We start from the raw sequence: 24997 nt of genomic DNA on the forward strand, positions 1-24997 counted from the left end.
AAAGACGTTTTAAATATCTTATCAGCTGGTGTAAGTGCAGCATATTGAATATAACCTTGACTATTACTGTGTACTTCATTTATCTGACACAGCATTATTTAATGATACTGTTTTATATATATATATATATATATATATATATATACACACACATTTATAAACATATAAACACACACTTATATGTACTCACACATGTATTTATTCATGTAGGCCATCCAGTTATTTTAGCCGGGCCGGCTCAGCTGATTGGTCGTGCTTTCTACAGCACTACGGCTTCAGATGACTTTTTTTCATTGATGTTTGTCAAAGCACTTCATATTCATTGCTATCGGGATGTTAAGAGCATTCCATGGAATATAACAAAACGTGTATCTCGAGCCGGTTTCTCAAATGTACCTACCCCACCTTTAATGTGGCCGACCCTCCGCCCGAGGGTATGTTATCTCACAGCAAACTCCAGCCAAAAATCATGACATTTAATTATGACAGACTATGCAAACATGAACTCTAATTCCCCTCAAACACAGTTTCAGAATCATGAGAGGAACTGACCTTAATTCGGCACACATGTAACCTTCCAAAAGTATTTATAGGGAGGTATTCTTAAGGGGGACATTTAAAATGTAATTCTTGTTGTAATGAGTGTTTTGTAGTGTGTGCAGATAAAAGGTGTTCTTGAGTAATGTTCAGTGCGGCTCCACATTAACACGCCGTTGGCAGGACGGTGTTTCTGAAGGAGGGGGCGGTTCGGAGTTTCTGCTGGAAGTCCACAGAGTTCTGAGTGAGAGGAACCGTGTGCTACAGCTACAGGACACAGTGTGGACAAAGAGGTAAGACCTCAGTTAGTTTACAAAGTAACGACTTCAGCTCGCGCTAAATATTTCCCTCGCGCGCATTGTTTACGCTTCTGTCGGTAAAAACGCTGAATCTGCAAAACTCGTATAAACGGATGTGTTCATCACGAGATCTCCTGCTGTCCCCCAGCTGCGGGGCACAGCTCCGACACAGGGACGGGTTATACAGCCAAAACATGTTGGAGTGTCTTCTGAGGGCTAAAACAGAAGTTGTGTCTGTGGACAGTGAAATTGACCGAATCAATCCGTTTATACTAGTCTAAAGCAGATGGGTTATGATTGCATTAAAGTCCACACTTTTGTGGGGAGGGGGTTAAGAAGCTTCCCCTTCACACCGCACCAGATGGTTTGCTTTCTCAACAGCATGTTGCAAACCTAAAGGAGAAGTAAACTCAGATTGTCTAATTTATGGAGAAATCTGCTCACATGCGGACAGTGTGTGGCTGCCTCTGACTGACCTGCATTCCTCTGCAACTATTCTATATGTTGCTTTGCTTTTGAGCTGCAGAGCCAACCAGAGAGCTTTCCTGAAATATCGACAAAAGTCATAAAGTTGAAAGAAGAACGGCTGCAGATTAATTTGATTTGAAAACTCTCCATTGTGCCTCTGAGCTGGGCCCGGTCCACTCCCTCCACCATGGCTCGGTACCTGAGCTACTTCACGGCTGTGGGGGATGAGACGCATGTCGCTGGGGAGGAGGAGGAGGAGGAGGAGCTGCAGGCGGCTAACGAGGAGCTGAGCCCGGCCACCGGGCTGTTCCCCACCACACTCTCCTTCAGACAGTCCCTGCAGAGGCTCTACAGCTCCGACCGCTTCCAGGTAGGCCTGAACACTTTCAATGCATCTGTTGCTAGGGCAACATCAAGTCACTGATGTGGGTCCAGTGGTTCAGTCAGTAGGGGCTTGGACTGGGAGCCGTAGGGTTGCTGATTCAAGTCCCAGAACAGACCTAAAGTATGGAGTGTGGACTGCTACTTGGAGAGGTCCCAGTTCACTTCCTTCGCCCAGCCGTGGTGCCCTTGAGCAAGGCACCGGACAAACATTGACACGTATATCAGAAGCTGGAAGCAGACAATATTTGGCAGTTTAACTTGTTTTAGCATCCTCTCGCATTGTAAGACTCATGACAGACTGCTTGTCAAAGAACACATTTGCCTCAGCAAAATCAAAGATATAACTTTTATTCCACACGTTCTTCTCGTCAAACCTGTAGCCTACATTACCCACAAGGCAACAGTGACTGCCGACAATAGTGGGTTGATCTTTCTGATAGGTCTTAAACTGGTTCAGAAATGTAATAAAAGGGAGAATGTTTTATGTCAGCCTTTGAAATCATGTCGCTTCTTAAAACCCACCTCTTCTCCTTAGCGTATTAACATCTTTTAGAGCGTTGCTTTTATTGCTTTTAAATTGTCTATTGTTTTTACTTGTACTTGTTTTATGGTGTGTGAGCTGAGCTGTGTTACTTTGTGTATGTTTTGTTTTGTTTATTTGCCTGTACAGCACTTTGGTCTGGAGGTTTAAAGTGCTATATAAATAAAGCTGTATTGTAACACAATGTATTGTAACACAATAGCTGTTATGGGGTTCCACAAGGGAGCTGTCTAGGTCCGTTATTGTTTTCATCATACATGCTGCCACTTAGTGACCTGATCAGAAAACACAATGTATGCTTTCACAGCTATGTGGATGAGACACAACTGTATATATCCGGTGAACCGAATCACACTGCATTGCACAGTAGTAGTAGTAGCAGTAACTTCCTAAAGCTGAATGAGGACAACTGAAATCCTGCTAGTCGGCCCACAGAAAGCAAAAAGGGAAGTGCTGGTTAATAATCTGGGGAGATTTACTCCCAGGATCAAACCGGAGGTCACAAGTCTGTTGTATTAGATTCAGATCTAAGCTTCAGCTCATACATTAGCAACGTGATAAAAAAATGTTTTCTTTCACCTTAGAAACATTGCTAAAGTAAGACCATTCATAAATCAGAAAGACGCTGAGAAGCTAACGCCTGCCTTCGTCTCGAGCCGGATAGACTACTGTAATGCACTTTTCACTGACCTCCCGAAAGAAACTACTGCCAGACTTCAGCTCATCCGAAACTCTGCAGATCAGCTGCGAACAAGAATTAAGAAGAGCGAACACGTCAGTCCAGTTTAATCCGCTCTGCCATGGCTTCCTGTTTACTTTAGGATTTATTTTAAGCTCCTCCTCCTGACATATAAATGTCCTTTTTAATGGGAAAACACCAAGCTACATCGCTAACTCCATGGTCAGCTAGAAGCCGTCAAGAACACTGCGATCCTCTGCTGCTTTGTTAGAGCTTCCCAGAAACAGCAGGAAAAAGAAAATGGGTTCTCTTCTTTCTGTGTGGTCACTTTCCAAACGTTAGTCTTATACCCAACCGGCGCTGAATCATGTGACATCACTTGTGATTGTGTCTCCCTTTATGTATTTGTTTCACACATGCCGTAGGAAACAGAGCTTGGTGCACAATGTGTTGAGGCACCTTGGACTGATGGTGTGACTTTGCTTCCAGGTGGTGGTGGTGTGTCTGGTCATCCTGGATGCCATCTTTGTTCTGGCCGAGCTGCTGATAGATCTGTCCGTGATCAAGTTGGAACATGGCCACCTTGCTCCAGAGGTGAGAGACAGACTGGTCCACATTAGTGTTTCTAACAAAGACCTTTGTGTAAAACCTGTTTCTGACCCACGTGTTTCAGGTGTTCCACTACCTGAGCCTGGCTCTGCTCACGTTCTTCATGGTGGAGCTGTTCGGGAAGCTGTTTGCTTTCCGTCTGGAGTTCTTCCAGCACAAATTTGAGGTGTTTGATGGTTTGGTGGTGACGGTTTCCTTCATATTGGACATTGTGTTCATCTTCCATGAAGACGCCTTTGATGGGACGGGTCTCCTCATCCTGCTGCGACTCTGGAGGGTGGCCAGAATCGTCAACGGTCAGTCACACTCTGCCTGGAAGTTATTTCATTTTGGGGAAGATGCATTGCACCTGAGGGTCTCTGTAGCACGACTGGACGGGCTTGGACCCTCACTAGAACATATTTGTAGTCCATATTGTAAAGCTCTGAATATAGTTATCAGTTATCAGCTGGCTCAAGTTTCGTGCCCCAATGGTGAAATACATACACACACACACACACACACACACACACACACACACACACACACACACACACACACACACACAACACACACACACACACACACACACACACACACACACACACACACACACACACACACACACACACACACACACACACACACACACACACACACACACACACACACACACACACACACACACACACACACACACACACACACACACACACACACACACACACACACATACACACAGAGCGGGGATCAGTGTTTTGACAGAGTGGATCCCATCACAATCACAGTGAGAAACAGCCCTCTTATACGCAGTTAACATCCAGGTAGGCAGACTACTGGCTGGTTAATTGGCCAATTATCTTTGGCCCAGGGCCCCCTAGCAGGTTCCATGTCTGATACATTAAAATTCTTCTTATTTGATCAATTATAAATAAACTATTGTATACACGTAAAGAAAAACATATTTGATTAATTTTCTAAATAGATCTTTGGTGAAATCGAATAAACAGGGTGAATTAGAATGGTACTTAGTGGATATACATACTTTTTTATATCTTAATAATAATACATATATTGTGATATACAGTGGAGGAAATAAGTATTTGATCCCTTGCACATGTTGTATATTTGCCCAATTACAAATAAATGAACAGTCTGTATTTTTAATGGTAGGTTTATTTGAACAGTGAGAGTAAGAATATCAAAAAGAAAATCCAGAAATTAACATTATATAAAAGAAAAATGGATTTGCGTCTAACTGTGTGAAATAAGTTTTTGACCCCCTCACAAAACATGTCTTAGATCTTGGTGGAGAAACTCTTGTTGGACGCACAGAGGTCAGACGCTTCTTGTAGCTGGTCTCCAGGTTTGTGCACATCTCAGGAAGGATGTTGGTCCTCCCCTTTTGAGACTGATGCTTGGCCTCTCCACAGATGTTCTATGGGATTAAGGTCTGGAGACTGGCTAGGCCCTCCATGACCCATGTTCAGTGTCCTGGCAGAGGGAAGGAGGCTATCGGCCAAAATGTTACACTACATGGCCCCGTCCATCCTGTCCTCGATGCAGGGAAGTCCTCCTGTCCCCTTAGCAGAGAAACACCCCAAAGCAGAATGTTTCCACCTCCATGCTTGACGGATGGTGTTCTGAGGTTATAGTCAGCATCTCTCTTCCTCCAAACACGGCACGTCGAGTTGATGCCAAAGATCTCGAAGATCTGACCACATCATCTTCTCCCAAGCCTTCTCTGAATCCTTCAGAGGTTCATTGTCAAACTTCAGACGGGCCTCTCATGTTCTTCTTGAGCAGGGGTCCTTCAGGCGGTTTTGATCCATTATGGTGTAGTATGTTCCCAATAGTTTTCTTGGGTCTGTGGTCCCAGCTGCCTTGAGATCGTTAACAAGTTCCTCCGTGTAGTTCTTGGCTGATCCCTCACCTTTCTCCTGATCATCAAAACCCCACAGAGCCAGATCTTGTGTGGAGCCCCAGACCGAGGGCGACTGATGCTCATTTAGTCTTTCTTCCATTTCTGAATAATGGCACCAACAGTTGTCTCCTCCTCACCAAGCTGCTTTCTGGTGGTCTTGTAGCCAATCCCAGCCAGGTCTACAATCTTGTCTCTGAGGTCCTTAGACAGCTCTTTAGTCTTGTCCATGGTGGAGAGGTTGGAATCTGACTGATTGATTCTGTGGACAGGTGTCTTTTATACAGGTAACAAGTTGATATTATGAGCAGTGGCGCTGGTGGAAAATATTTGTGGTGGGGCTGTTGATATAGTGAGTAAACAATTTTTTTTTGGGAGAAATTACCCCTTAAATTAGGACTTCTGGTGATGTAATGGCGCGTTTCCACTGCAGCGCGGAGCTCGCTTTAAGTGTGCCGAGTCGTGCGGGGCCCGTTTTTGGTTGCGTTTCCACTTGGCCTAGTACCGGCTAGTGGGTCCTAATTCACAGTTTTTCTGGCCCCATAAAATCGTGGTTCTAGGGCCAGGAACAACCAGGCCGAGTCGGGCTGAGTATGCTGAACTCGTGAGAGAATCGCTGGCAAGGGGGCTACAACTACAACCAGATGAACATATTTGACCGTGATTTAATTGTAGTACACGTTTCAAAATGATGCCGAAGTAACAACATACTGATACCGGTTAGTAAAAACTATGAATTAATGCTTTGACAATTCTGCAGACAGACGGCAGGTGAAAAACCTTTTTAAAATGCGTGTTTTCTAAATGGAGATTGGCTAAGCTAACGTTGTAAATGCTCCGACCGTCCACACTCACAGCAACGGCCTACAGACATAAATAAACCAGCGACTGTATTCGCCATGACACATACCTCATTCACACCAACGCAACTCCGGTTCAAGCTCCGTGCTAGAGCTTTTCAGGTTCAGAACCGGTTCTTCGGTTTAGCTCCGGCTCTTTTCACACTGCCCAGAGTCCGACTGGTGCTGCGTCATTGCGTCATCGTTTGCGTCATGACGTAACCGTTTACGTGCCTGCTTCATAAAGCCAAACCGCGCGGAAACCCCTCACAGCTGACACCGACAACAAATCAAATCAAATCAAGTTTTATTTTTATAGCACATTTATAAAAGATTTTTGGTCGGGCCAAAGTGCTGTACATAAAATAAAAATAGCCTACAGTAGAGACACTTTACAGCAAATACAACAGCACAGATTGTTCAGAATATCAGTATGAGAAAAACGACACCCTCTGTCCTTAGACCCTCTGTCCGTAGACCCTCTGTCCTCAGACCCTCTATCCTTAGACCCTCTATCCTTGGACCCTCTGTCCTTAGACCCTCACATCGTACAAGGAAAACCCACAGTTTAAGGGGAACATGGGAGAAACCTCAGGGAGAGCAACAGAGGAGGGATCCCTCTCCCAGGACGGACAGACTGCAATAGATGCCGTGTGTAAATCGAGAGATAATACATTTTACAGCATATAGACCGAATGTTAGGAAATGCATGTGTCTGTAATGAGAAGATGAATCCACGAGGATGTCAGCTACAATCCTGTGGAAGCCGTCAGGGAAGCAGCATGACGAGACCCAAGGCAGGACCGCAGAGACAGGTTCAGCCACGACCCGAAGTCCACGACTTAATCCAGAACTCAGGATAGAGGATCCAAGACACAGGACTACAGCAAGAGGATCAGCCTTGACTCCGGCGTAGATATAGATACAAAACAAGAAAAGAGATTTGGCTGGTTTAATCGGAACAAGAGAATACACAGACACAGACAGAGAGGGAGAAGGTCATTGGATAAAAGTTATTCTTGATAACCCTCTAGAAAGATCTCATGAACTTCTCCACTCAATCTATCAAGATCCGAGCAGTTATATTGGATATAGGATAAGAAACAGAGATAGGGAGCACAACAACCCATCTCTTCGTCAGAAGCACTCCCCCGCTTATCTGAGCGACTCTGTACCCCGTTACCCTCTACAAGGCCATAGACCAGCAGAGGGAAAATGGGTGGGTAAGGGTAAGGATTTTTAAGAATAAACCACAAGGGTCTAAAGGGAAAAAAGATGAAATATAAGGTACTATATTTTAAGTAATCCTATCTACTATTCCTATATTTGAATAATGTATAAACTATTTTAAAAATCCTATGTTATGTTATAAATATTAAAATAAAATAAAGAACTAAATGAATAAATAAATAAATGAATAAATAGATAGATAATTAAACAAAAGCCAAAGAGAAAAAGTAAGTTTTAAGTGTTGATTTAAAACACCAACAATGGCCGATTGTGCTCTAGCTTCCTCTGTACCTCTTCGGAAGACCAGATTACCAGTAGGTAGCTGGTCTCTTCAGTGGACCACTGCTGCTTGTTACGTTTCTCCATCGTTGTGTACAAACTGGATAAAACGCCGGCTTTTTGTTGTTGTTCAGGAGTTGATCCCGCCCCTGCCCCCGCCTCGACGTAAGCGTGACGTATGTGGTTCTTTTGCTCTGGCCGGACAATTTGTTGGTGCTCGAAATGAACCGGGCACCAAAACATTGCGGTGTGAACAGGAAAACCCGGTGCTTTTCAAGCTCCATCTCTGAACCGGCCCTGAAACACCGTTGGTGTGAATGAGGTAACAGACAGTCTGTGGTTTGTACTTGTTTAACTTTTGTCTAGTTTCTGAACAGATCATATCTGTCCCCGGCTGTTTGAAGAGCAAGCATGGGAAACAAAAGACAGCATTTACCTGTTTGCATCCAGCTAGCCATGCATTTCTGGTGTACCAGCTACGTGAGAAGCCTCGTTGATACGTTTTGTCTTTTTCACGAGCTTGCTGCGATATATACAAATCGGGTTGGTCCGGTCCAAGGTCTTTAAGCAACAGTTTGTCTCCCAAACTTCTCCTTTCGAAAGGATTGGAGATTAGCTCTTGAACGGGGACCGAGGTCCGGAGACTCCACCTGCACATGAAGCCATCCTCATCAACTACTGCCGTACTGCGTCACCCCACCAGATACGAGTCACTAGTGTCCAAACTACTCACAGACTGGACCGGGCGCTGACATTGGCGCCCGGTGATCATCAGATTTGACGACGCTGATTGGCTGAAATTATGTTTCGGCATCATAGTTTACAGATAGCAACAGTCAGCTGCTAGAGGCTGCTGCTGCACTGGTTGAGGGCTCCTTTCTTACCGCCCAGACGAGAGAGGGTAATGACCATAGACTGTATAATATAAAGGTAATGACACATGGGCAAGGCCAGGCAGGAAACATGTGACTTATCAGTAACTTTAGACATCGTCGTAACACAATTTTAAACGAGATTTTATTGTAGATTATACATTTTACTGATACCAATTATATAATATTTACCTTGTTTATTAAAAATAAAATAAAAAAATATTTTTTTTAATATATTTTTTATTTTGTACGTGGGAAGAGGTGGGGCGGCGCCCCTAGCGCCCCTATGGGCCGGCCGCCACTGATTGAGTACTTTCCTACAGGAAATGGAGTTATGTAACCGGTCTATGGGAGTCAGAATTCTTGTTGGTTGAAAGGGGATCAAATACTTATTTCCCACAGTTAAATGCAAACAAATGTGTATCTTTTATATAATGTCAAATCTGGATTTTCTTTTTGATATTCTTACTCTCATTGTTAAAACAAACAAACTGTTCATTTCTTTGTAAGTGGTGTGCAAGGGATCAAATACTTATTTCCTCCACTGTACATGTTATATAAATATTTGTATTCTTATTTATTTTATCTTTTATAAGACATTTTAATTGTTAATATAAATATCTTTATTTTATACTTTTATTGCACATTTTAAATTTAATTTCTTTACATATATTTTTCAACAGTATTTATCTATGTTAATTGTAAAATGAAGCAACGGTCATAAAACTCAATTTCACTTATAAAGTATTCTGTTCAAAAACCTGTTGTCCCTCTCCTCTCCTCTTCCCCACAACCCTTTTGTGAAGAGCAAAAGCTAACGGGGATCCTTAATAAACATAAACTTCACCTGATTTCAGTTGAAAATGTGCATGTGAAAAGAAGAAGAGCATAAGAATCACACGTGTGTGTGTGTGTGTGTTGCAGGTATCCTGGTGTCATTGAAGACTCGTGCTCACCAAAAGCTGCACAAGCTGAAGGAGAGCTACGACCACCTGGTGCAGAGAGTCACCGAGCTGCAGGAGCGCAGCGACACGCTGGTGAGTGATGCCTGCTGCATCATTTACAACTGAAAGGTTCTGAATGACCACGGGGACAATTTGAGGACACTGAGACATTTTGAAGTCATTTGACAACCTAAGGGGGATATAAAACCTTACAGTATAAAACTTAAACATGGATAATATTTCATCATCCCTAGCCCGGGTAACTAGCTCTGTCATTCGTAGAGACATAGCACTTCGGCAACAATGCTAGAACTAGTGCTGTCTCGGTTCACGTATTCTGTACTTACATTTGCTATTGTAAGGGTTGGGTTGCAAAAGTATGTCCCAATGGTCAGTATAGCAACATGCAGTGCATTATGAGTATCCAGATGGTCTTCTCGTCACATTTAAAAATGTGAGTGTGGAACACTGGACACTTCTCACACTCAAATGTCTCCAACGTAATGGAAGTTACGCAACCAGCCGTGATTGTGGCATCACTATACTGATGTTGAAAAGCAGCTTTGAGGGTTAGTTGAGCAGTTTGTAAGGATTTGCTAAAGCGAAATATCGTTGCTACTTAGCTGGCTAACTTACAGCTACAATTATCACTACCAGTAAGGGCAAGGCAGCAGTGTGCGAGTTGAGACAACACCATCAGGGGGAAATGAAACGCTGCATAATTGTTCAGTTATCTTTAAGGTCCAACAGCAGACTGACTCACCTCTCTGTCCGTCTCATTCTCCCTTAGGGTCAGGAGAACCAGAGACTTCAAGCCCTGCTGAAGAAGCACAGCATCGACTTCTAACTCAGGGAGATACATGTTGTGGAGCTACTGTCCAACGTCTCTATATTACATCACTTTCTGCACTTTTTCCTACCATGCATTCCATGATACATTCTCATCCGTTATTGTATTACCTGAAGGGAAACGATCTATTTTAATAATATCTTTATCAGAAGATGCATATCCAGGATTCTTGTCATTATAGTGATGGAAACCAGTAAAAAGTATGGTGACTAATGAATGTCAGATGTTTTAATGCATCACTCCAGGAAGCTACAAGGCCTTCAATTCCCTTACACTGATGATGTTAAACTGACTGTGAATCTGCTTAAGGGGCATTAATAATGACTGTCTGCTGTATAAAAACACATGCCAATAAATAAAGTGATTTCCTTTTATTAAAAAAAAACATTTGTTAAATTATCTTTTTACAAACATACTATATACATTATTCACATAATATACAGGAACAGTCATGTAAACAGTGCTTGTTGACAAAAAGGGTTAGGAAAAAGGAAAGAGGAGTCAGACAAAAGGGAAGAAGAAGTCAAAAGGCAGTTTGGCGTCGATGGTGGGCGTGGCTCTGTAACCAGGAAGGGCAGCAGCAGAGACTGGTATGAAGGCCACGGAGCTGCTGATGCTCAGGGTGCTGCTGCCTGCTGACAACACTTCCTGTGGGAGAGTACAGTCAGATACAGGAGATAACCATTGCATATCCTGTCAGTATTATTAGTATACTTAGGTACATCTTACCAAACTGGTGGTGTTGGTTTGGATTATTTCTTTGATGCTCATAATCTGAGTTTGGGGGTTCATCAAGGATCCATACTGGGTCCATTGAACTTCTAAATGAAGTGACAATGGGATGCTGCAACTCTGTGCTTCCTGAAAAACACAAACACTGTTGGATTATGGTTCCTCAACATAAAGAATATACTTATTTCTGTCTTGATCAACATTCATTTAAAGAAAATACATTTAAAAAAGTATAATGCTGTTGGATTCAACCATCATGAAATAGCTAAGGCCAGTAATCTAGCCAACGTGGTTTGACACAATTGGGAAATAAATGACTTTTTTTTGTTAACATGCAGTAATTTATTTTATATAACCATCTGTTCTACCCAAGATTTGTACTGCACAAGGGACTGACATTGAGAGGGTCACTACTTACAAATATCTGGGATTTCTTATTGAACAGAATTTGTCTTTCAAGTTACACACGGAAAATGTTGTTTCAAAGCTAAAAATAAAATTAGGTTTCTTTTACAGGAATAAATCCTGTTTCTCTTTTCAGACAAGGAAACATCTGATATCTGCAACATTTTTACCTGTATTAGATTATGGTGACCTGCTATACATGAATGCCTCTGACCAATGCCTAAAGAGCTTGGATACTGTGTACCATTGTGCCTTACGATTTATCACTGGATGTGGATGTCGAGTACACCATTGCACTTTATATGCTGCTGCTAATTGGCCATCTTTGTCTGCTCGCAGACTTTCCCATTGGTTGGGTTTTATTTATAAATCTCTGCTTGGGTTGGTTCCCTCCTACATTTGCACATATATATATATAGAGAGAGAGAGAGAGAGAAAGAGAGAGAAAGAGAGAGAGAGAGAGAGAGAGAGAGAGAAAGAGAGAGAAAGAAAGAGAGAGAGATTAGGAGATAGAGAGTAGAGAGAGATATATCTATATATATATTATATATATATATTATATATTTATATATATGATATATATAATATATATATATATGTGCAAATGTAGGAGGGAACCAACCCAAGCAGAGATTTATAAATAAAACCCCAACCAATGGGAAAGTCTGCGAGCAGGACAAAGATGGCCAATTAGCAGCAGCATATAAAGTGCAATGGTGTACTCGACATCCACATCCAGTGATAAATCGTAAGGCACAATGGTAACAGTATCCAAGCTCTTTAGGCATGGTCAGAGGCATTCATGTATAGCAGGTCACCATCATCTATACAGGTAAAAATGTTGCAGATATCAGATGTTTCCTTGTCTGAAAAGAGAACAGGATTTATTCCTGTTAAAAGAAACCTAATTTTATTTTTGCTTTTGAAAACAAACATTTTCCGGTGTAACTTGAAAGACAAATTCTGTTTCAATAAGAAATCCCAGATATTTGTAAGTAGTGACCCTCTCAATGTCAGTCCCTTGTGCAGTACAAATCTTGGGTAGAACAGATGGTTATATAAATAAATTACTGCATGTTAACAAAAAAAAGTCATTTATTTCCCAATTGTGTCAAACCACGTTGGCTAGATTACTGGCCTTAGCTATTTCATGATGGTTGAATCCAACAGCATTATACTTTTTTAAATGTATTTTCTTTAAATGAATGTTGATCAAGACAGAAATAAGTATATTCTTTATGTTGAGGAACCATAATCCAACAGTGTTTGTGTTTTTCAGGAAGCACAGAGTGCAGCATCCCATTGTCACTTCATTTAGAAGTTCAATGGACCCAGTATGGATCCTTGATGAACCCCCAAACTCAGATTATGAGCATCAAAGAAAATAATCCAAACCAACACCACCAGTTTGGTAAGATGTACCTAAGTATACTAATAATACTGACAGGATATGCAATGGTTATCTCCTGTATCTGACTGTACTCTCCCACAGGAAGTGTTGTCAGCAGGCAGCAGCACCCTGAGCATCAGCAGCTCCGTGGCCTTCATACCAGTCTCTGCTGCTGCCCTTCCTGGTTACAGAGCCACGCCAACCATCGACGCCAAACTGCCTTTTGACTTCTTCTTCCCTTTTGTCTGACTCCTCTTTCCTTTTTCCTAACCCTTTTTGTCAACAAGCACTGTTTACATGACTGTTCCTGTATATTATGTGAATAATGTATATAGTATGTTTGTAAAAGATAATTTAACAAATGTTTTTTTTTAATAAAAGGAAATCACTTTATTTATTGGCATGTGTTTTTATACAGCAGACAGTCATTATTAATGCCCCTTAAGCAGATTCACAGTCAGTTTAACATCATCAGTGTAAGGGAATTGAAGGCCTTGTAGCTTCCTGGAGTGGATGCATTAAAACATCTGACATTCATTAGTCACCATACTTTTTACTGGTTTCCATCACTATAATGACAAGAATCCTGGATATGCATCTTCTGATAAAGATATTATTAAAATAGATCGTTTCCCTTCAGGTAATACAATAACGGATGAGAATGTATCATGGAATGCATGGTAGGAAAAAGTGCAGAAAGTGATGTAATATAGAGACGTTGGACAGTAGCTCCACAACATGTATCTCCCTGAGTTAGAAGTCGATGCTGTGCTTCTTCAGCAGGGCTTGAAGTCTCTGGTTCTCCTGACCCTAAGGGAGGAATGAGACGGACAGAGAGGTGAGTCAGTCTGCTGTTGGACCTTAAAGATAACTGAACAATTATGCAGCGTTTCATTTCCCCCTGATGGTGTTGTCTCAACTCGCACACTGCTGCCTTGCCCTTACTGGTAGTGATAATTGTAGCTGTAAGTTAGCCAGCTAAGTAGCAACGATATTTCGCTTTAGCAAATCCTTACAAACTGCTCAACTAACCCTCAAAGCTGCTTTTCAACATCAGTATAGTGATGCCACAATCACGGCTGGTTGCGTAACTTCCATTACGTTGGAGACATTTGAGTGTGAGAAGTGTCCAGTGTTCCACACTCACATTTTTAAATGTGACGAGAAGACCATCTGGATACTCATAATGCACTGCATGTTGCTATACTGACCATTGGGACATACTTTTGCAACCCAACCCTTACAATAGCAAATGTAAGTACAGAATACGTGAACCGAGACAGCACTAGTTCTAGCATTGTTGCCGAAGTGCTATGTCCTCTACGAATGACAGAGCTAGTTACCCGGGCTAGGGATGATGAAATATTATCCATGTTTAAGTTTTATACTGTAAGGTTTTATATCCCCCTTAGGTTGTCAAATGACTTCAAAATGTCTCAGTGTCCTCAAATTGTCCCCGTGGTCATTCAGAACCTTTCAGTTGTAAATGATGCAGCAGGCATCACTCACCAGCGTGTCGCTGCGCTCCTGCAGCTCGGTGACTCTCTGCACCAGGTGGTCGTAGCTCTCCTTCAGCTTGTGCAGCTTTTGGTGAGCACGAGTCTTCAATGACACCAGGATACCTGCAACACACACACACACACACGTGTGATTCTTATGCTCTTCTTCTTTTCACATGCACATTTTCAACTGAAATCAGGTGAAGTTTATGTTTATTAAGGATCCCCGTTAGCTTTTGCTCTTCACAAAAGGGTTGTGGGGAAGAGGAGAGGAGAGGGACAACAGGTTTTTGAACAGAATACTTTATAAGTGAAATTGAGTTTTATGACCGTTGCTTCATTTTACAATTAACATAGATAAATACTGTTGAAAAATATATGTAAAGAAATTAAATTTAAAATGTGCAATAAAAGTATAAAATAAAGATATTTATATTAACAATTAAAATGTCTTATAAAAGATAAAATAAATAAGAATACAAATATTTATATAACATGTACAGTGGAGGAAATAAGTATTTGATCCCTTGCCACACCACTTACAAAGAAATGAACAGTTTGTTTGTTTTAACAATGAGAGTAAGAATATCAAAAAGAAAATCCAGATTTGACATTATATAAAAGATACACATTTGTTTGCATTTAACTGTGGGAAATAAGTATTTGATCCCCTTTCAACCAACAAGAATTCTGACTCCCATAGACCGGTTACATAACTCCATTTCCTGTAGGAAAGTACTCAATCAGTGGCGGCCGGCCCATAGGGGCGCTAGGGGCGCCGCCCCCACCTCTTCCCACGTACAAAATAAAAAATATATAAAAAAAATATTTTTTTATTTTATTTTTAATAAACAAGGTAAATATTATATAATTGGTATCAGTAAAATGTATAATCTACAATAAAATCTCGTTTAAAATTGTGTTACGACCGATGTCTAAAGTTACTGATAAGTCACATGTTTCCTGCCTGGCCTTGCCAATGTGTCATTACCTTTATATTATACAGTCTATGGTCATTACCCTCTCTCGTCTGGGCGGTAAGAAAGGAGCCCTCAACCAGTGCAGCAGCAGCCTCTAGCAGCTGACTGTTGCTATCTGTAAACTATGATGCCGAAACATAATTTCAGCCAATCAGCGTCGTCAAATCTGATGATCACCGGGCGCCAATGTCAGCCGCCCGGTCCAGTCTGTGAGTAGTTTGGACACTAGTGACTCGTATCTGGTGGGGTGGACGCAGTACGGCAGTAGTTGATGAGGATGGCTTCATGTGCAGGTGGAGTCTCCGGACCTCGGTCCCCGTTCAAGAGCTAATCTCCAATCCTTTCGAAAGGAGAAGTTGGGAGACAAACTGTTGCTTAAAGACCTTGGACCGGACCAACCCGATTTGTATATATCGCAGCAAGCTCGTGAAAAAGACAAAACGTATCAACGAGGCTTCTCACGTAGCTGGTACACCAGAAATGCATGGCTAGCTGGATGCAAACAGTAAATGCTGTCTTTTGTTTCCCATGCTTGCTCTTCAAACAGCCGGGGAACAGATATGATCTGTTCAGAAACCTAGACAAAAGTTAAACAAGTACAAACCACAGACTGTCCTGTTACCCTCATTCACACCACCGGTGTTTCAGGGCCGGTTCAGAGATGTAGCTTGAAAAGCACCGGGTTTTCCTGTTCACACCGCAATGTGTTTGGTGCCCGGGTTCATTTCGAGCACCAACAAATTGTCCGGCCAGAGCAAAAGAACCACATACGTCACGCTTACGTCGAGGCGGGGGCAGGGGCGGGATCAACTCCTGAACAACAACAAAAAGCCGGCGTTTTATCCAGTTTGTACACAACGATGGAGAAAACGTACAAGCAGCAGTGGGCACTGAAGAGACCAGCTACCTACTGGTAATCTGGTCCTGCCGAAGAGGTACAGAGGAAGCTAGAGCACAATCGGCCATTGTTGGTGTTTTAAATCAACACTTAAACTTACTTTTTCTCTTTGGCTTTGGTTTAATTATCTATCTATTTTATTCATTTATTGATTTAGTCATTTAGTTCTTTATTTATTTTACTATTTATAACATAACATAGGATTTTTAAAATAGTTTATACATTATTCAAATATAGGAATAGTAGATAGGATTACTTAAAATATAGACCTTATATTTCCATCTTTTTTCCCTTTAGACCCTTGTGGTTTACTTCTTAAAAATCCTTACCCTTACCCACCCATTTTCCCTCTGCTGGTCTATGGCCTTGTAGAGGGTAACGGGGTACAGAGTCGCTCAGATAAGCGGGGAGTGCTTCTGACGAAGAGATGGGTTGTTGTGCTCCCTATCTCGTTTTTTATCCTATATCCAATATAACTGCTCGGATCTTGATAGATTGAGTGGAGAAGTTCATGAGATCTTTCTAGAGGGTTATTCAAGAATACTTTTATCCAATGACCTTCTCCCTCTCTGTCTGTGTCTGTGTATTCTCTTGTTCCGATTAACCCAGCCAAATCTTTTTCTTGTTTTGTATCTATATCTACGCCGGAGTCGAGGCTGATCCTCTTGCTGTAGTCCTGTGTCTTGGATCCTCTATCCTGAGTTCTGGATTAAGTCGTGGACTTCGGGTCGTGGCTGAACCTGTCTCTGCGGTCCTGCCTTGGGTCTCGTCATGCTGCTTCCCTGATGGCTTCCACAGGATTGTAGCTGACATCCTCGTGGATTCATCTTCTCATTACAGACACATGCATTTCCTAACATTCGGTCTATATGCTGTAAAATGTATTATCTCTCGATTTACACACGGCATCTATTGCAGTCTGTCCGTCCTGGGAGAGGGATCCCTCCTCTGTTGCTCTCCCTGAGGTTTCTCCCATGTTCCCTTAAACTGTGGGTTTTCCTCGATGTGAGGGTCTAAGGACAGAGGGTCTAAGGATAGAGGGTCTAAGGATAGAGGGTCTGAGGACAGAGGGTCTACGGACAGAGGGTCTAAGGACAGAGGGTGTCGTTTTTCTCATACTGATATTCTGAACAATCTGTGCTGTTGTATTTGCTGTAAAGTGTCTCTACTGTAGGCTATTTTTATTTTATGTACAGCACTTTGGCCCGACCAAAAATCTTTTATAAATGTGCTATAAAATAAAACTTGATTTGATTTGATTTGTTGTCGGTGTCAGCTGTGAGGGGTTTCCGCGCGGTTTGGCTTTATGAAGCAGGCACGTAAACGGTTACGTCATGACGCAAACGATGACGCAATGACGCAGCACCAGTCGGACTCTGGGCAGTGTGAAAAGAGCCGGAGCTAAACCGAAGAACCGGTTCTGAACCTGAAAAGCTCTAGCACGGAGCTTGAACCGGAGTTGCGTTGGTGTGAATGAGGTATGTGTCATGGCGAATACAGTCGCTGGTTTATTTATGTCTGTAGGCCGTTGCTGTGAGTGTGGACGGTCGGAGCATTTACAACGTTAGCTTAGCCAATCTCCATTTAGAAAACACGCATTTTAAAAAGGTTTTTCACCTGCCGTCTGTCTGCAGAATTGTCAAAGCATTAATTCATAGTTTTTACTAACCGGTATCAGTATGTTGTTACTTCGGCATCATTTTGAAACGTGTACTACAATTAAATCACGGTCAAATATGTTCATCTGGTTGTAGTTGTAGCCCCCTTGCCAGCGATTCTCTCACGAGTTCAGCATACTCAGCCCGACTCGGCCTGGTTGTTCCTGGCCCTAGAACCACGATTTTATGGGGCCAGAAAAACTGTGAATTAGGACCCACTAGCCGGTACTAGGCCAAGTGGAAACGCAACCAAAAACGGGCCCCGCACGACTCGGCACACTTAAAGCGAGCTCCGCGCTGCAGTGGAAACGCGCCATTACATCACCAGAAGTCCTAATTTAAGGGGTAATTTCTCCCAAAAAAAAATTGTTTACTCACTATATCAACAGCCCCACCACAAATATTTCCACCAGCGCCACTGCTCATAATATCAACTTGTTACCTGTATAAAAGACACCTGTCCACAGAATCAATCAGTCAGATTCCAACCTCTCCACCATGGACAAGACTAAAGAGCTGTCTAAGGACCTCAGAGACAAGATTGTAGACCTGGCTGGGATTGGCTACAAGACCACCAGAAAGCAGCTTGGTGAGGAGGAGACAACTGTTGGTGCCATTATTCAGAAATGGAAGAAAGACTAAATGAGCATCAGTCGCCCTCGGTCTGGGGCTCCACACAAGATCTGGCTCTGTGGGGTTTTGATGATCAGGAGAAAGGTGAGGGATCAGCCAAGAACTACACGGAGGAACTTGTTAACGATCTCAAGGCAGCTGGGACCACAGACCCAAGAAAACTATTGGGAACATACTACACCATAATGGATCAAAACCGCCTGAAGGACCCCTGCTCAAGAAGAACATGAGAGGCCCGTCTGAAGTTTGACAATGAACCTCTGAAGGATTCAGAGAAGGCTTGGGAGAAGATGATGTGGTCAGATCTTCGAGATCTTTGGCATCAACTCGACGTGCCGTGTTTGGAGGAAGAGAGATGCTGACTATAACCTCAGAACACCATCCGTCAAGCATGGAGGTGGAAACATTCTGCTTTGGGGTGTTTCTCTGCTAAGGGGACAGGAGGACTTCCCTGCATCGAGGACAGGATGGACGGGGCCATGTAGTGTAACATTTTGGCCGATAGCCTCCTTCCCTCTGCCAGGACACTGAACATGGGTCATGGAGGGCCTAGCCAGTCTCCAGACCTTAATCCCATAGAACATCTGTGGAGAGGCCAAGCATCAGTCTCAAAAGGGGAGGACCAACATCCTTCCTGAGATGTGCACAAACCTGGAGACCAGCTACAAGAAGCGTCTGACCTCTGTGCGTCCAACAAGAGTTTCTCCACCAAGATCTAAGACATGTTTTGTGAGGGGGTCAAAAACTTATTTCACACAGTTAGACGCAAATCCATTTTTCTTTTATATAATGTTAATTTCTGGATTTTCTTTTTGATATTCTTACTCTCACTGTTCAAATAAACCTACCATTAAAAATACAGACTGTTCATTTATTTGTAATTGGGCAAATATAAACATGTGCAAGGGATCAAATACTTATTTCCTCCACTGTATATCACAATATATGTATTATTATTAAGATATAAAAAAGTATGTATATCCACTAAGTACCATTCTAATTCACCCTGTTTATTATTCGATTCAAAAGATCTATTTAGAAAATTAATCAAATATGTTTTTCTTTACGTGTATACAATAGTTTATTTATAATTGATCAAATAAGAAGAATTTTAATGTATCAGACATGGAACCTGCTAGGGGGCCCTGGGCCAAAGATAATTGGCCAATTAACCAGCCAGTAGTCTGCCTACCTGGATGTTAACTGCGTATAAGAGGGCTGTTTCTCACTGTGATTGTGATGGGATCCACTCTGTCAAAACACTGATCCCCGCTCTGTGTGTATGTGTGTGGTGTGTGTGTGTGTGTGTGTGTGTGTGTGTGTGTGTGTGTGTGTGTGTGTGTGTGTGTGTGTGTGTGTGTGTGTGTGTGTGTGTGGTGTGTGTGTGTGTGTGGTGTGTGTGTGTGTGTGTGTGTGTGTGTGTGTGTGTGTGTGTGTGTGTGTGTGTGTGTGGTGTGTGTGTGTGTGTGTGTGTGTGTGTGTGTGTGTGTGTGTGTGTGTGTGTGTGTGTGTATGTATTTCACCATTGGGGCACGAAACTTGAGCCAGCTGATAACTGATAACTATATTCAGAGCTTTACAATATGGACTACAAATATGTTCTAGTGAGGGTCCAAGCCCGTCCAGTCGTGCTACAGAGACCCTCAGGTGCAATGCATCTTCCCCAAAATGAAATAACTTCCAGGCAGAGTGTGACTGACCGTTGACGATTCTGGCCACCCTCCAGAGTCGCAGCAGGATGAGGAGACCCGTCCCATCAAAGGCGTCTTCATGGAAGATGAACACAATGTCCAATATGAAGGAAACCGTCACCACCAAACCATCAAACACCTCAAATTTGTGCTGGAAGAACTCCAGACGGAAAGCAAACAGCTTCCCGAACAGCTCCACCATGAAGAACGTGAGCAGAGCCAGGCTCAGGTAGTGGAACACCTGAAACACGTGGGTCAGAAACAGGTTTTACACAAAGGTCTTTGTTAGAAACACTAATGTGGACCAGTCTGTCTCTCACCTCTGGAGCAAGGTGGCCATGTTCCAACTTGATCACGGACAGATCTATCAGCAGCTCGGCCAGAACAAAGATGGCATCCAGGATGACCAGACACACCACCACCACCTGGAAGCAAAGTCACACCATCAGTCCAAGGTGCCTCAACACATTGTGCACCAAGCTCTGTTTCCTACGGCATGTGTGAAACAAATACATAAAGGGAGACACAATCACAAGTGATGTCACATGATCAGCGCCGGTTGGGTATAAGACTAACGTTTGGAAAGTGACCACACAGAAAGAAGAGAACCCATTTTCTTTTTCCTGCTGTTTCTGGGAAGCTCTAACAAAGCAGCAGAGGATCGCAGTGTTCTTGACGGCTTCTAGCTGACCATGGAGTTAGCGATGTAGCTTGGTGTTTTCCCATTAAAAAGGACATTTATATGTCAGGAGAGGAGCTTAAAATAAATCCTAAAGTAAACAGGAAGCCATGGCAGAGCGGATTAAACTGGACTGACGTGTTCGCTCTTCTTAATTCTTGTTCGCAGCTGATCTGCAGAGTTTCGGATGAGCTGAAGTCTGGCAGTAGTTTCTTTCGGGAGGTCAGTGAAAAGTGCATTACAGTAGTCTATCCGGCTCGAGACGAAGGCAGGCGTTAGCTTCTCAGCGTCTTTCTGATTTATGAATGGTCTTACTTTAGCAATGTTTCTAAGGTGAAAGAAAACATTTTTTTATCACGTTGCTAATGTATGAGCTGAAGCTTAGATCTGAATCTAATACAACAGACTTGTGACCTCCGGTTTGATCCTGGGAGTAAATCTCCCCAGATTATTAACCAGCACTTCCCTTTTTGCTTTCTGTGGGCCGACTAGCAGGATTTCAGTTGTCCTCATTCAGCTTTAGGAAGTTACTGCTACTACTACTACTGTGCAATGCAGTGTGATTCGGTTCACCGGATATATACAGTTGTGTCTCATCCACATAGCTGTGAAAGCATACATTGTGTTTTCTGATCAGGTCACTAAGTGGCAGCATGTATGATGAAAACAATAACGGACCTAGACAGCTCCCTTGTGGAACCCCATAACAGCTATTGTGTTACAATACATTGTGTTACAATACAGCTTTATTTATATAGCACTTTAAACCTCCAGACCAAAGTGCTGTACAGGCAAATAAACAAAACAAAACATACACAAAGTAACACAGCTCAGCTCACACACCATAAAACAAGTACAAGTAAAAACAATAGACAATTTAAAAGCAATAAAAGCAACGCTCTAAAAGATGTTAATACGCTAAGGAGAAGAGGTGGGTTTTAAGAAGCGACATGATTTCAAAGGCTGACATAAAACATTCTCCCTTTTATTACATTTCTGAACCAGTTTAAGACCTATCAGAAAGATCAACCCACTATTGTCGGCAGTCACTGTTGCCTTGTGGGTAATGTAGGCTACAGGTTTGACGAGAAGAACGTGTGGAATAAAAGTTATATCTTTGATTTTGCTGAGGCAAATGTGTTCTTTGACAAGCAGTCTGTCATGAGTCTTACAATGCGAGAGGATGCTAAAACAAGTTAAACTGCCAAATATTGTCTGCTTCCAGCTTCTGATATACGTGTCAATGTTTGTCCGGTGCCTTGCTCAAGGGCACCACGGCTGGGCGAAGGAAGTGAACTGGGACCTCTCCAAGTAGCAGTCCACACTCCATACTTTAGGTCTGTTCTGGGACTTGAATCAGCAACCCTACGGCTCCCAGTCCAAGCCCCTACTGACTGAACCACTGGACCCACATCAGTGACTTGATGTTGCCCTAGCAACAGATGCATTGAAAGTGTTCAGGCCTACCTGGAAGCGGTCGGAGCTGTAGAGCCTCTGCAGGGACTGTCTGAAGGAGAGTGTGGTGGGGAACAGCCCGGTGGCCGGGCTCAGCTCCTCGTTAGCCGCCTGCAGCTCCTCCTCCTCCTCCTCCTCCCCAGCGACATGCGTCTCATCCCCCACAGCCGTGAAGTAGCTCAGGTACCGAGCCATGGTGGAGGGAGTGGACCGGGCCCAGCTCAGAGGCACAATGGAGAGTTTTCAAATCAAATTAATCTGCAGCCGTTCTTCTTTCAACTTTATGACTTTTGTCGATATTTCAGGAAAGCTCTCTGGTTGGCTCTGCAGCTCAAAAGCAAAGCAACATATAGAATAGTTGCAGAGGAATGCAGGTCAGTCAGAGGCAGCCCACACTGTCCGCATGTGAGCAGATTTCTCCATAAATTAGACAATCTGAGTTTACTTCTCCTTTAGGTTTGCAACATGCTGTTGAGAAAGCAACCATCTGGTGCGGTGTGAAGGGGAAGCTTCTTAACCCCCTCCCCACAAAAGTGTGGACTTTAATGCAATCATAACCCATCTGCTTTAGACTAGTATAAACGGATTGATTCGGTCAATTTCACTGTCCACAGACACAACTTCTGTTTTAGCCCTCAGAAGACACTCCAACATGTTTTGGCTGTATAACCCGTCCCTGTGTCGGAGCTGTGCCCCGCAGCTGGGGGACAGCAGGAGATCTCGTGATGAACACATCCGTTTATACGAGTTTTGCAGATTCAGCGTTTTTACCGACAGAAGCGTAAACAATGCGCGCGAGGGAAATATTTAGCGCGAGCTGAAGTCGTTACTTTGTAAACTAACTGAGGTCTTACCTCTTTGTCCACACTGTGTCCTGTAGCTGTAGCACACGGTTCCTCTCACTCAGAACTCTGTGGACTTCCAGCAGAAACTCCGAACCGCCCCCTCCTTCAGAAACACCGTCCTGCCAACGGCGTGTTAATGTGGAGCCGCACTGAACATTACTCAAGAACACCTTTTATCTGCACACACTACAAAACACTCATTACAACAAGAATTACATTTTAAATGTCCCCCTTAAGAATACCTCCCTATAAATACTTTTGGAAGGTTACATGTGTGCCGAATTAAGGTCAGTTCCTCTCATGATTCTGAAACTGTGTTTGAGGGGAATTAGAGTTCATGTTTGCATAGTCTGTCATAATTAAATGTCATGATTTTTGGCTGGAGTTTGCTGTGAGATAACATACCCTCGGGCGGAGGGTCGGCCACATTAAAGGTGGGGTAGGTACATTTGAGAAACCGGCTCGAGATACACGTTTTGTTATATTCCATGGAATGCTCTTAACATCCCGATAGCAATGAATATGAAGTGCTTTGACAAACATCAATGAAAAAAGTCATCTGAAGCCGTAGTGCTGTAGAAAGCACGACCAATCAGCTGAGCCGGCCCGGCTAAAATAACTGGATGGCCTACATGAATAAATACATGTGTGAGTACATATAAGTGTGTGTTTATATGTTTATAAATGTGTGTATATATATAATATATATTTATATATATATAAAACAGTATCATTAAATAATGCTGTGTCAGATAAATGAAGTACACAGTAATAGTCAAGGTTATATTCAATATGCTGCACTTACACCAGCTGATAAGATATTTAAAACGTCTTTTGTTTGTCCTGAAAACGACATTTGAGAATACACACAGGCTATTATAGATGATAAAACACCAGTAATACAATCTCAGGACTCTTCGATATGGCTTTGATTACAGGATCGTTTACTTTCAGTCAACAAATCCTTTGGAAAGACAAAAAACAACTATTCAATATCCTGCTCATCCTGCTTTACCGCGACCGCTATCTGCCGAAGAAGAAGTCTATGACGCTATCGCGTAGAGCTACGTTCTTGCGTAATGCGGAAGTGGGCGTGGTTAAATCTAAATTGGGTTGGAATAACGATAGACGCGTACTGGCTTCGTTTCTGAAGGAAGTGACTTGGAAGTACGCGACTACCAAGCCAGCATTCTTTTTTGTTAGATGGAATTTTGGTGGTTAATAGAGTCTTGGATGAGTCAAAGATTAGCAACAAAATTGATTTGACTGCATTATTATTTTGACGTAGTGTCAGATACACGCCCCAAACAACTGCTATTAAATCATCATACATCAATATCTTTTTCTACTTTTTTTCATGAATCACTTAAACAACTTCTAACGTACTCAAAACTACCAAACATTCAATCATTTTTAGGATTTTAACCCTTTAAATGCCTGTTTAATTATTTGAATTATTTCATTATTCATTACAAAAAACACAAAAAATGAAAAAATTTCAATGTAATAATTAGTAGAGGGATGGAACTTTGGTGGTTAATAGAGTCTTGGATGTGTCAAAGATTAGCAACAAAATTGATTTGACTGCATTATTATTTTTTACGTAGTGTCAGATACTACCTCTGGCACCTTCGTGGCAAAATGTACACGCCCATAATAACTGCTATTAAATCATCATACATCAATTATTTTTTTTAGTTT

At 42.5% G+C, this 24997-nt stretch overlaps 2 protein-coding genes, 1 long non-coding RNA gene and 1 pseudogene across 5 annotated transcripts; 1 reads left to right on the plus strand and 3 right to left on the minus strand.

The window, feature by feature from the left end:
* Positions 1-692: 692 nt before the first annotated feature.
* On the plus strand, positions 693-10789 carry LOC117454481 (voltage-gated hydrogen channel 1-like). 2 transcript variants are annotated; one of them, XM_034093745.2, is made up of 6 exons: positions 693-830; positions 1363-1674; positions 3398-3502; positions 3582-3813; positions 9562-9674; positions 10372-10789. In XM_034093745.2, the coding sequence occupies exons 2-6, from the start codon at positions 1492-1494 to the stop codon at positions 10426-10428; spliced, it is 690 nt and encodes a 229-aa protein (XP_033949636.1). In that variant the 5' UTR covers positions 693-830; positions 1363-1491; the 3' UTR covers positions 10429-10789. The 2 variants fall into 2 exon arrangements, with proteins under 2 accessions (XP_033949636.1, XP_033949635.1); XM_034093744.2 differs by having other exon boundaries at positions 708-830; positions 1467-1674.
* Positions 4983-5648, minus strand: LOC139434719 (uncharacterized; annotated as a pseudogene).
* LOC117454482 (uncharacterized) lies at positions 10788-11966 on the minus strand. The gene is made up of 2 exons (XR_004552993.2): positions 11161-11966; positions 10788-11079 (listed from the first exon to the last, which is right to left on the minus strand). It is a non-coding gene; the product is annotated as an uncharacterized lncRNA (long non-coding RNA).
* A 1363-nt stretch (positions 11967-13329) lies between these two features.
* On the minus strand, positions 13330-23441 carry LOC117454035 (voltage-gated hydrogen channel 1-like). 2 transcript variants are annotated; one of them, XM_034093088.2, is made up of 6 exons: positions 23306-23441; positions 22464-22775; positions 20638-20742; positions 20327-20558; positions 14468-14580; positions 13330-13768 (listed from the first exon to the last, which is right to left on the minus strand). In XM_034093088.2, the coding sequence occupies exons 2-6, from the start codon at positions 22644-22646 to the stop codon at positions 13712-13714; spliced, it is 690 nt and encodes a 229-aa protein (XP_033948979.1). In that variant the 5' UTR covers positions 22647-22775; positions 23306-23441; the 3' UTR covers positions 13330-13711. The 2 variants fall into 2 exon arrangements, with proteins under 2 accessions (XP_033948979.1, XP_033948977.1); XM_034093086.2 differs by having other exon boundaries at positions 22464-22671; positions 23306-23432.
* Between the last annotated feature and the right edge of the window lie 1556 nt (positions 23442-24997).

Source organism: Pseudochaenichthys georgianus, chromosome 10, assembly GCF_902827115.2.
Source record: "Pseudochaenichthys georgianus chromosome 10, fPseGeo1.2, whole genome shotgun sequence".
Classification (NCBI taxonomy): Eukaryota; Metazoa; Chordata; class Actinopteri; order Perciformes; family Channichthyidae; genus Pseudochaenichthys; species Pseudochaenichthys georgianus.

Bases quoted from the DNA above. Each gene is read 5' to 3' on its own strand.
- LOC117454035 (XM_034093088.2), bottom strand. From the start codon at position 22,646: ATGGCTCGGTACCTGAGCTACTTCACGGCTGTGGGGGATGAGACGCAT. The intron at 20,743-22,463 runs GTAGGCCTGAAC...CTTTGCTTCCAG, and splicing joins ACAGCTCCGACCGCTTCCAG to GTGGTGGTGGTGTGTCTGGT. The intron at 13,769-14,467 runs GTGAGTGATGCC...TTCCTCCCTTAG, and splicing joins AGGAGCGCAGCGACACGCTG to GGTCAGGAGAACCAGAGACT.
- LOC117454481 (XM_034093745.2), top strand. From the start codon at position 1,492: ATGGCTCGGTACCTGAGCTACTTCACGGCTGTGGGGGATGAGACGCAT. The intron at 1,675-3,397 runs GTAGGCCTGAAC...CTTTGCTTCCAG, and splicing joins ACAGCTCCGACCGCTTCCAG to GTGGTGGTGGTGTGTCTGGT. The intron at 3,814-9,561 runs GTCAGTCACACT...TGTGTGTTGCAG, and splicing joins GGTGGCCAGAATCGTCAACG to GTATCCTGGTGTCATTGAAG.